The sequence below is a fragment of the Halichoeres trimaculatus genome, unplaced genomic scaffold (genome assembly GCF_033239565.1).
Source record: "Halichoeres trimaculatus isolate MK-OKI-2021-1 unplaced genomic scaffold, fHalTri1.1 fHalTri1_scaffold_21, whole genome shotgun sequence".
NCBI lineage: Eukaryota > Metazoa > Chordata > Actinopteri > Labriformes > Labridae > Halichoeres > Halichoeres trimaculatus.
In genome coordinates this window covers 10,304,965-10,317,514 of record NW_027437199.1, presented here as the reverse complement: position 1 = coordinate 10,317,514, position 12,550 = coordinate 10,304,965, and the positions used below count along the sequence as shown (strand labels likewise).

General features: G+C 38.4%; 1 protein-coding gene across 7 annotated transcripts in view; it reads left to right on the top strand.

Moving 5' to 3' along the window:
* LOC141810783 (pleckstrin homology domain-containing family A member 5-like) overlaps positions 1-12,550 on the top strand; it is a 252,612-nt gene that overhangs the window by 208,921 nt on the left and 31,141 nt on the right. For all 7 annotated transcript variants that reach the window (XM_074698593.1, XM_074698598.1, XM_074698596.1 and 4 more), the window contains 3 exons: positions 5,698-5,987; positions 6,915-7,153; positions 10,596-10,679. In XM_074698593.1, the coding sequence (XP_074554694.1) occupies positions 5,698-5,987; positions 6,915-7,153; positions 10,596-10,679 (613 nt within the window). The remainder of the gene's footprint in view (positions 1-5,697; positions 5,988-6,914; positions 7,154-10,595; positions 10,680-12,550) is intronic.

The window sequence follows — 12,550 nt, the reverse complement described above, 5'->3', positions numbered from 1 at the left end:
CCAACAAATGGATAATACAAAGTAATATCCCACTCCAAATGCAAAGATGACAAAAAGAAACGAAAAAATTACAAGAAACAGACAGAAAGGAGAGAGCTGCCACAACAGGCAGCTACAACCAACAGGACAGCACCTAGAAAAATGGTATCAGTATTAATCAATAAAAGCAAAAGGAGGCGTTTATGACATGTCAGGTTTTCAGGCAATCAGTTGTCCATATTTATGTATTTGGTGGATTTATTGTGCACTCCATCAATGCATTAAAAACACTTCACGGTTTAAAAAAAAAAAAAAAAATTGCAGTGCATGTTTCACTGTAATGTCGGTGTTGGAACAATCCAGAAGTCAGGGCAGCAAAGTGCTGAGTATGAGCACTGACGATGTTATAAAATAACTTTCTGCTCAAATTTTTATGATATAGAAATAAATTGTTAAAGATAACAGAAACTTGGTGTCTTTTTACCCAGAAGGCGGAATAACTTACATCAGTGCTCAGAGAGATTTAGATTTATAACTTTTTTACCTCTTGTTTTGCTGTTCTTGATTAGATGCACACATAGATTTACAATGATTAAGTCTCTTAAAGGGAGACTCAATTTGACAGAATGTCACAAAGCAAAGCTGCTTTGCTGAGATTAATTTTCCTTTGCAAACAAATTGGCATTTATAATCTCGACATTCATCTTTGATATTTTCCTGCACCAAATCTCCGCTCAAAGTTGGAGAGCTTCCAAAATGTGTTCCTCTGTTTTGGTTTCAGCAAGAAAATCTTGTTTTTAGTGTATTAAGCAAACACTAAGACCCAAGGGTTAAATGGAAAATCAATAAAAAGCCTCAGAGCTCCACGGTGATGTATTTTGAGGGGATGTTTTTCCCTAATAGGTCTGAGAGGAGCAAAGTTCCCCTGTGGCTGGTTGTCCCACCCGACATTGACTGAGTCAGGATGTGTTTGTGCTCACATGTACCAGACATCCTCTGCCTTGTTCAGATGTAGTGAAGGGCACTCAAACAGTAGAGTGAGTGAAAAACTGAACACTGTGTCCGCCAAAACACTCAAAATATATCCCTCATCCATACTTTCGGAGGTTTTATGTAACATTTGTCAAATGATAGATGAACAACAAGTGCCTGATGAACAACAGGTTATGCACCTGTAAGCCATCAGCATCTGCAGCTGTTCCAAACATTTTAATACCCAGGTAAAGGAGGAGCAGAGTAGTGGGGAAAAATAGCAAAAAAAAATGTGTTCACTGAATGAAGTTCATTTAGGTTGAGTTTCCTTTTTATTAATGAACTTTTTTCACAAAGAAAACAAAAAAATAAAGGATCACGTTCGAGCCACATGTCCACTCTTATATCGTCAAGTGATAAATCTCAGTGCCCCGTGATACATAGTGTCCAAAGCATGTTAGCTCTTAAAAGAGTTGTGCAAAAACAAGACAACACTTTAATCTAACACAAACAAAGAAAGTGTCAGAGATGCAAACCTAATCCCTAAAAAGTGGAGAATGAGGTCAGATTTATTGGCTAGAAAGCAAGCTTGGCTGCTGAACAGTACATCACAGTGTCATCAGCATAGAAGGGAGTTTGCATTGGAGACATTTTTAAAGATGCTATCAGGAGGATCTGTTTTGATTACACACCCTCACCACCCCTTGCCCCGGAGTCTCCGCACACTGTCGTAAATTACTTTTAGTGAGGCGCATGGTTGTTTTGGAATTAAATGGAGATCGGATCGAAACAAATTTTCTTGTGTTACAGCCCAAGCTTAAGGCTAATTAGCCAAAGGCTTCCCTATCAACCTGGAAGCCAAGAAGTAGCAATTTAAAATAACTTGTAACCAGCAATATTGGCAATGATAATCTCATTTTAAAGTGTGGATTATGATCAGGCATATATCTAGAAGGGAGCCTTTTTAAAGATCACTTTCAAACTCCTCACAGCCCTTTCAATGATGTGATTCATATAAATAATAAAGAGCAGTGGTCCCAGTACTGACCCTTGAGGCACTCCTTTGGTTACTGCAAGAACTAGAAGTGCAACCCTCTGCCTGCACACACTGAGTACTGCTTAACAACCTACTGCCTGTTGTGATATCAGTCTTTGTTTGTGAAGTGTATGCTTTCTAGCGTTGGACCTTAATTATATATATAGTTATATATATAATTAATATATATATATATATATTATATATATATATATATATATATATATATATATATATATATATATATATATATATATATATATATATATATATATATATTAAAGCTAAACTTGATAGAATGTTTGATTTTTTTGTTGTTCTTAAGTTTGTTTATTAAAAAACTGTTGATATTTACTGTACTGATATTACACAGTTGGATTCTTCTTATCCGGATTAAACTCTTGCATGGCCAGATCTTGTTGATTTTAGTTGTAAAGTAGCTTCAGCCTTATTTAGAGGGTGGACAATAACTTGCAGAAATCCTACAGTCAGCACTCTTTCTAATTTAGCTTAAAGTTGCATAGTCTTGGTGCAGTTTTTCAGTCTTTGTGTTTAATGCTGTAGGTCAGAGTATAAGATCCTCTTTCCTGAATGCAAAGGTTAAATGAGTTGAGCCATCCAGGTGACAAATGTTAATGTGCACTGAGAGTGACAATGAGTGTAATATATCACTCTGTGAACTCTGAGGTCACAGTCCTGCAGGATGGAGGCGTCTCCTTCGTGATTATCCTCTAATAGCTGGAAGATAACGAGCTCATCATAACTTCATGATCGGGTCAAAGTGAAAGTGAAGCAAAGTTCTGTTAACAGAAATAGTCTGATAATTAAAGCCAGTCATGCGCACTGAACATGTCAGCACTCACACACACAGATAATTAAGGCTGTTCCTTTTCAGCACACTCTGATTAAAAGCATTGATTCAGTGATGCAGGGGAACAGCAAGCGCAGGTGTTTGCCTGTGTGTGTGGTTCTTGAAGGCTGTTATCTAAGCATGTGTGCGCTGCATGTAACTGAGGCTTAAATGTCACACCCACAACTTTAATGTCAGCTGTTGTTTTTGTTCTCTTGATTGCTGCGAAGGACGTAAATGTCTTTTTTAGCATAAAACACCGGTGACAGGTTTTTTTACGAGCTGGTCTTCTGCTGCAGAGAGGAGGGTCCGGCCACTGCAAGATTCATGAGTCACTGCCTGCTTTAAAGAATGACTCACTCCTTCGTGTATTCAGTTATTTGCACATTTATTAGTTTCTGGGAAGTTCACTACCTGCCATCCACTTTCATAAAACTTAGAGGAAAATATCCTCAGCTATACATAGAATTTATAGCAGTGCTTTCTTACCTGACTCGTCAAATATTTGAGGACGGGAGTTTTGATTCTTTGGCTCTCAGCCAATTTTTGAGATTTAGGAACCAGAAGTTTCAGACTTTTTATAAGTCAAGCTGTGGATTCCACTTTGGGGAAACAAGGGAGCAAAGTTTTAAACCCTTACATGATGTTTTCCTTGAGCTGAAAGGAAATTTTGGTACCCAAACAAATGAGAAATGCTTTTTTTTTTTTTTTTTAGGCAAATGAAGCAGGTATCTAGCCGACATTGCTAGGTGTCTGTCTGGACAAAACAACAGACACAACAGTTCAAGTCAATAATTGAAATTAATGTGGTTGTGCTGCAGGGACCAAACTTCGTGAAGTTTCTAGAATGCATGAAGAACTAGAAAAGCACTCAGAAAACGCAGACCTCAACACTTAATCCTATTTTAATGTTATACTCCCTTTCAGCAGACTGTCTGCTACAATTCAGTGTTAGTTGCAGGTTTGTACGATAATTTGTTACCTGACAGTGTTGAAAATTATGATGACCCAGTACATATTCCTGATCTTAGTATCCAGAATATTGCCAGGATTTGAATTATAATTTTAAATCTGTCAGAAATTATGGTGACCTTGTCTTGTATTGTTTTGCAAAGCAATTCAACCATTTATCCTGGAGTTATATACACATGTGGTGGAAACGGCCCAATCTCACAATGATAAAAAAAATCCTGGATCCAGACGCTGATCCCCATCACCTCCAAAATTTAATCACTTCATTCTTATCCCATTTTGAACATTTGCTGAACATTTCTTTAAGATCTGTTCATTAGTTTTTAAGTTATGTTGTTCACAGACAAACAAAAAAACAAACTCTACCAAAAACATAACCTCCTTGGCGGAGGTAGAAAATTGCATTATATGCTTCATCTGTAGTATTTTTATCATTATTATAAATTTTTGTAGAGGACTTTGTTTTTGTTCACAGATATGTTTACATGGAAGATCAATGTTCATGCATGGATCCTTGAATGGTGACGACCTCAATCATGGAGGCCTATATGCTTGGTTATAAAACGACCAAGTCTGCAGAGTGTTTTATGGTGTATCTTCTCTGAAGAGGACCTATTATTTAATGAGTGGGCTTGTGACTGGTCCTCAATACTGTTGCAGACATCCAGGTTTAAAGTTGGAGACAAGATGATGTACTGTCCTGATATGCTATCTCTGAGTGAAAGGAAACTGAGGTCAGTAAGCATTTGTCCAGCTGAAGTGCATTTGAGCTGACACTGATTCTGTGTCAGATTGGAGGTTATAACTCTACAGTTGAGCTGTCTACCTTAAAAATCAAGTATCCAGTAGAGATATTGGATTTTCCTGATATGAGCGCTGTCTAGACAGGCTGTTATTTGTTGAAGTGTTTATAGAACACCATGTGCTGTTCAGGGTGACTGTCTCGTGTCATAGCCTGGCTCATGACCCATGACAAAACACAAGAGGAGGCATGAGTTACCAAACTGAACAAGAGCTTTATGACCACATAAGGTTAAGTAAGCTGAATGATATGGAAAAGAGGTGTGAAGCTTCATATGGTATATATGACAGGTCTGTGTCTTGTGCCTTTTGCACCAGTTCACATGCATGCGCAGAAATAAAGGTTATTGCCCAAGACCATAGACTGTAAAAGCAATGGACGTCATCTTGCTTGGTTCGAAGTGAGGTCTGGTGACTGGGCTGTGGTCAAACATTAAAAAATTAATACACCTCACAGAAATGTTGCTCGCATCCAATTGCCATGATGATTTGATGATATTATTTCACTGCCTTGTATTCAAGTCCTCTTTTTTCTGAAAAGTTTCGTTTTCATTAGTTTTAAGAGGTCAAAAACAAGGTTTTATGTCACGTTTAAATATGATTGACAGCTGCCTTTTTTTGTGTGTTTTTTTCAGGGATTGTAAAATATGTCGGGAGGTAGAGTCAAAAAATGATTAGACTCTTGAAAGAAGAAAATTGTTATTATTTTTGTCACCCAGCTCCACTCAAATTCTCCCAGAATCCCTCACAGTCTTTACTGCGCAGACTCTGGCTGCACAACAGCTGCCAATGGCTGCGGCTGTGACGGGGTTGTTTTGGCTTCAAAACTTTGGTAAATGGTCAATGTTGGAGCCACGCTGTCCACTATATATACAGTCTATGCCTAAGATCCACCTTTTTGTACTTGAAGTTATGTATGTGTGACTAAAAACTGCTGTTAATGTAGTTTGGCTTCAAAGAGTGAAAAACCACATCTGGATATGGGACAGAATTTTAATCAACTTGCCAGGATGCACAGAAATCCTCCTTAAGATCAGGTAACCAAAAAGAACGCTCTCCTCATCTGTCTTTCTGTTTTCCCTCAAAGTGTGACGTCCTACCAGACCTTGCCCAGAAACATGCCCAGCCACCGCGCTCAGATCGTACCACGCTACCCAGAAGGCTACCGGACGCTCCCCCGAAACAGCATGATGAGACCAGACAGCATCTGCAGCGTGGCGGGCTCTGTGTATGACCGTGCCCTCCGCCCTGCCTCCACCAGCACCGTCATCACCACGGCGGAGAAGAGGAGGTCGATGAGGGACGACACCATGTGGCAGCTGTACGAGTGGCAGCAGAGGCAGGCGTTCTCCAGGCAGAGTCTGGCTCAGCCAACAGGTACAGAGACTCAAGATGGTGTAGACCCACCTGTTTTACTGTGAGAGCAGGACTGGTAGGGTCATGAAAACAGTTGTTGAAATTGGATCCAAACAGATCTATATGTAACAAAAATAAGGAGCCCTGGGTTTCAATGTAAAGCCTCCAGCAGGGGGCGACTCCACAAGGTGCAAAACAAAGTTGTTGAATGATCAACTTGCATCTAGAGTTGTATTACTGTCAGTAAAAACACCGTAATAACTGAAATCTAATCAAATGTTTAGGTCTTATTTAGAGTGGAAAGTCTAGAGAAGTGTCTTATTTCAAGATGTTAAAAGAAAAAAATGAATTCTTGAGTTGCTTTAAGAGTAAAAAAATTGTCACTGGGTTAAAAGAGTTTACTTGTCAAGTTACTTAAAATAGAAATGTTTGGATACAAGAAACTAAAGTAGTACATTATTCAGGCTCAGAATGCAGTTTTTTTTTTCACTCTATAAGTAGTTTAATTCAATATTAAAAAAAAACATTTCTGTGTTTTCCATGTGGAGGATTTTCCTCCTAAGAGTCTTAAATCATTAATGTAATTAATATAAAATTTGACACGCTAACAACATTTGGTTCATCCTCATAAGGGGCTCCTGTTTGTGTAACCTGTCATGTGCTGCTGTGACATTTTATTTAAGTGTCAAATAATTTTGCAGGATGGCAACAGCACCATTACTAGCAGAAGTGTACTGTAAAAAACATCAGTGTGAAAGTGTTATCTGACATGCTTTTAGGCTGGCTAAAAGCTCCAAAATAATGTCTTATCATATGTCATTATTTTTTAAATTCACTTTCAGGAATACAGCAGCCATTATGTTTCCATCACATATTATTTTACAAGCAATGAAAGCACCTAACTCCACTCTGACTCACTGTCTTCTACCCTTGCTGTCGTGCTTCTAGCTGGCAGTCATTATGGCACCCTGCCCAGCACAAAAACCATGGGCAACATCTCCGAGCACGCCGTGGCACACTCCATCCCCACCTCACCCTCGCACGGCTCCCTGGCTCTCTACAGCACCTTCTCCCCTCCCCGTCAGCAGGCCCCTCACAACCCCGGCAGCTCCCAGTCCGAGGTGTCGTCACCGGTCTCCAGGGCGGACATAACTCTGGAGCCCCGGCACAGAGCACACCTTGTCAAGGTAGAGAGCAAGAGCATCATTTGACTCACTAATACTCAGATTAAAACACCTCATTAATTCATCACAGAGGGGAGTCAGCTGAGAGTGGTCTGGTTGGATCTTGAAGAGATGCTCACAGTGAATTCATCTTCTAAAAATATCAGCCTCAGCGTTAGCCAACAGGAAGAAGTTTCCCGGCAATATGTTTGCATCCTCAAAAATTTTCCTTAGTATTCTTTGATCTCATGTACAGGTGTCCACTCTACAAGATGACTTAAAAACAAGTGATATAAGATATTTTGAATTGATTAAGTGACCTTTTGGTATTTAGTTGTCTTACTGTGTGTTTGTTTATTGTTCAAATGTTCTTATTTCTCATGTTAGATGAGCCAAAGTCAAAAATCAAAGGCTTTTCAAATGCTTTTTATTTTATTCATTTGGAGATCAAAAAAAGAGCATGCGAAAACATTTATATTGTAGCATTGCACTGTTAAACTTTTTAAACAGGGTCCAAACAATCAGATAAGGCACGAGTATAGAGCTGTGTGTCATCCGCATGGCATTTGACTTTTGTATTACTTAGGACAAAGGTCGAGTACCTATTAAAGAGGGCTTGGTAAAGGCTACAACTTTATCAAATCTAGATAATAACATGAGTTTTCTAAGCCAGCAGTGGTGACTCCAAATGAAGAGTATTTAGATTTCTTGACAATTCACAGTTATGATTGAAGGACGGGGTTTAGATATGAACTTACAGTTTAGGTGTCAGTGATCTCAATCTCTGTGCGGGTCTCATCAGACTAGCAAAAGTGGTCACTAAAATGGTTTTGTGGACACAACAAGATTATTGGATGCTTCATGTAGAGTTTTGTGTCATCTGCATAACAATTGACTTTTGTAGTATTTATTTCATTTCACAATACAGTTCTCTTATTGGGGGGGGGGGGGTTCTGAGGCGAGATCTCAAGAAAAGTTTCCAAATCCCAAGAAACATTTGCATGAGCTAACAAAATTTTTGTGAGAGCTCTAAAGACTTTTTAAAGATTCTTTTTTAAAGATTTTTTTTTAAAGATTTTCCGCAAATCCTCACAAATTCGGTGAAATCCAAGGAACTTCTAAAGGTTCCGGGAAACTTTTGGTCACACTAAACTTTCAATGCAGGAGAGATCCTGAGCCATTTTTGTAAATCTTGTGAACTTTTTTAAGTTAACACTAAACTTTTGGAACACAATGACAACCTTCTCAGAGAAGTTCTGGTTCATTCAGGTGAATTTCTTCTTTTTGCAAGAGGCACGAAGGACAATGACAATGGATTAAACTTGATGTGTTTGACATTTGAAGAGGTAACAGAAAGGGACACAAAAGTGTTTCAGCAAACTTTGTTTACGACTGGAAGAAAAGTACATATAAGCCTCTGATTGAAAAAAGTGTTAACTTCATCAAGATAAACAGTCCAATGATTGCTGAGTAAACATCCGCAGAAATAAAAACTTAAACCCTCGGCATCTTTGGCAAGTTTTCTCCTCGTCATGACTTCTAATTTGGGATTTGAAGTTAAACAAGTTTATTTCCTGAGCTGAAGTATTAACCAATTCATCCTGTAAACCAAAGAGCTTAAATTGGGATAGCAAATAGCTGGAAGTGACACTCTGTTTGCAGTTCTATCATTTATATTTTGCTCCAATTGGGTAAAATTAAACTTAATGGAGCTCCAATGAAAAACCCAGAGTGTGCTTGGCATCCTGTCCTCCATCAACTAAAGAGGCCCTCGTCAAATATGGAAGCAGTCCTGACTCTGAAGTGTCCACAGATGTTCCTTCTGATTTTCCCATGAGAGTTTGGCAGGAAGCTGAACTAAGTTTGCAGTCAGTGAATCATTCTCACTTCAATGGACGCGTCCAATCCTCCTGTCACACGTCTAAAATCCAGGTCCAATCCCGTCCCTGAGCTGTGAGGCACAGCGGCACCTCAGATCGAGTTTATACTCAGGTATTAGACAGCTGACAGTAAAACACCAGGCAGCACAGATACTGCTCTGTATTCATAAGCAGAGAGAAGAGAGGAGGAAGCCACTAAGAAAACCTTTGATCCTGCAAACAATCAGTTCAAGTACAGGATCCTTTTCCTGTTAACTGTGTATATCTGAGCAGAAATGACATTTTTGGCTGTTGCATTTTGGTTGGATGATCAGAGATTCTTGCCAACCAATAGATTGAGAGCTGGACCAAAATGCAACAAAACATTTGATTTTTGGAGGCTCTTTCCACCTGCAGATAAAAGTTACACTGCAGTTTTATTGAGCTTGTAAATTCCAAAATACAGTGGCTTCAAGACAAAAGTTTCAAGTTCGATAAATTGCTTTTAGTGTCTGGCTTTATTAAGTTGACCATTATTGAATTCCAGTCACTGCTCATTGTTTGTTAACAAAGACAGCAGATGTTGGCAGATAGATAGCTGGATGAAAATATGACTCTATGTTTCCTTTTGTTGAGCTCTTATTTCAGTAATGTTTGTCTTTTTGCAACATTGTCCTTTGTGGTTACATCAGTGAATTAATTCATTAAAAAAAGACATGAAAGCCTCAGCTTGCATTAGCTGATTAGTTTGCTTCATTTTACCAGCAAAAACTCACCATTATGCGCAGCTTTCATCTTTAGTTCTCCTTTTTGTCGGATATTCATTGTTGTGAGATTGCTCTGGAGTCTGGCTCACGCGCCCCGTGTATGTGTGCACACACTCTTTTTAATAAGCATCATGGCTGCAGCACAAGCAGCCTTTTGTAGGTATGAAATCAAACACTTATAAAGGACCCATTGAGACAAGTCAATTTTAGTTGTCATTCTCTCTTAACAAAAGGTTTACTGTTGAACAAAATGACATTTCTCAGAGACAAGGTGCAAAGAGAGACATATAAACAGAGCGAAAACCTGAAAACTGCACTGTGAGGTGTAGCAGCTGTGATACTGATATATTATGCAGTGTAAATAAAGAGAAAACTGGATAAATGCCAATGCAAGTGTGTTCAAGAGACTTCAGCAGGTTTTAGAAGAAAAATAAAACCAAAGTGGAAACTTTTTAAAGCCTTAAATCAGGGGTGGCCAACCAGTCAGAGACCAAGAGCCACAAAAATGACCGTGGTACTACGGAGGGCCACGTCAAGCACAGGGTCTTACAAACACACTTCCTCTCACACATAAATTGAATGACATAAAATGAAAATGAAAACATTTCCAATTTTCAAAACGAGATTTACTGTGTTTGTTAGTGTGTCTAAATTCCTACTAGAGAAGAGAAACTGAAACTTAAGTATCAATGTGTTCACCCAAACATTGATCAACACTGAACCCAGCGCTGGCATCAGTATATCAATATTTTAGATTGATATATTGATGAAAGCGTTGGCTATGATTGCCTGTATGAGGATGGGCAGTATTCAATTCAATTTTCATCTCTCTCCTAACAGTATGGCTACCAACCTGACCGAAGATCCATTGCAGGCAACTTCCCTTCTCAGACCATCACTGCCCAGTCCCTTCAGGGCAAGACGGTGAGTATTCCAGTGTTATGATAGATGCCCTCCTTGAGTTGGAGCATGCGCTGGAAACAAACTGTGCTGTCCATACATTCAAACACTGATTTATACATGTCTCTCTTAATCATGTTTTTTCCAGCCTCCTCGTTTTGCTATAGTCTTCCCACTTGTCTCCGCAGGACCAGTGTAATTATTGACAGCGCCATTGTCTTTTGATAACAGCAAACACACACACACACATACACACACACACTTACAGGAAAACACAACGCAGCAGCACAAATGGGATTGTTTTTACCCTCAAATTGAAGCTACAACAATCAGGATGAGGGCTGATATTTCTCTTTGAAGCGAGCTGTGAATAATGTTGTGATTGCTCGTCGGCAGCCGAGTGCCTCGGCAGTTTGATGAGAAAAATTTGTCCAGTAATTTTCCACACAGCTTTTGCCGAGCGCTGTTTTGTCACAGTCACAGTGACTCTGTTCATTTACTTCAAAACTTAACAAGTGATGAAATGCAGAGTGTGTGTGGGTGTGAGCCTGAGTGTTTATGTTTGTGTCTGGGGTTGTAGATTTCTGTGCACCAATTCACCTTTAAATCTATAACTGACATTACTCAGTACCCTTAGTTGGAAGTATTTTTAAGCATCAACAGATGGGGATGAAATTCAGTCTAAGTCATGTTAAAACTGATTGATATTTGTTGTAGAAACTGACTGTAAAAATTTGTTTATGCTGTAATTCTGAGACTTAATGATTCAGCAAGGACTGGGAGAAAATTATTGGTTCTAAATGTGATTAGTTGTTTAATTTTACCACACTTTCAAACTCATTTTTAGGATTCCATTATTTTGCTTTTTTACTGTTTTTAATATTAATGTCTTGATTTGGGAACCAGAGTCTGAAATGAAATGTGATTTTTGTGATGTGGTTCCTGCACCTGTATGCTTCGCTTGTAGTTGATTGAACATGATAGAATAGAATAGAATAGAATAGAATAGAATAGAATAGAATAGAATAGAATAGAATATTCTTTTATTCATCCTCCTTAGGGGAATTTTTTGTCGCAGCAGCTCACAAAAAAGTGCATTAATGCAATAACAATAAAAATAGAATGACGATAATAAGTAGGCCGATCACCAATCTTTAAAAAGCCTGACCTACGGATATCTATTTGGATCGATACTGATTTTCATTTTTTATTTTTTATAACTGACAGCATACAATAAAATCTTTATGTTTTAACTCAAAAAACCAATAAAGTGTCCTGAGTTCTAGGTCTCAGAGCCAAAAACAACAATAGTTGGCTGTCAGACCTTCCCGGAGGTATATAAGATCAGTTTCCTATGTAAGGATGGGCCGATCCCCGATCCCCCAAAATTAAAGAAATTGGCACCCATTGATCGGTGCATGTCTAATAATTAGAATATAACATTAAAAGAATTAAAGAAATATAAAAGAAAATAGAAAAATATGACTCTTTACATATTTTTTAGGAGCAAGACATATATAAAGATTAGTTATTGTCAATGAAAATTGTCCAAGCTCAAAGTACTTGACTGACATAGTACTTTCCTTTTGACATAAAGAGCAAATTACAGGGCATTACCTGTGACAAAAGAAAGAGCAAAACTAAAAATAAAACAAGTTTAAACCCTGATGCATCGTGACACATTGACACTGGCAAGCGTACCCTAGATGATTACCTTAAATGTCTGAAAATAACTTAAGATAATGTGCTCATAAAGATTCAGTGAGCCAAGTGTAAAACAGCTGCAGCTGCTCACACACTCCTTTGCCCTATTTAAGTGACACTTAAATAAAAAAACATGTTCTGCATGTTGATAACAGAATATATCATGACTTATTGGTATTGAGGAACAGGTT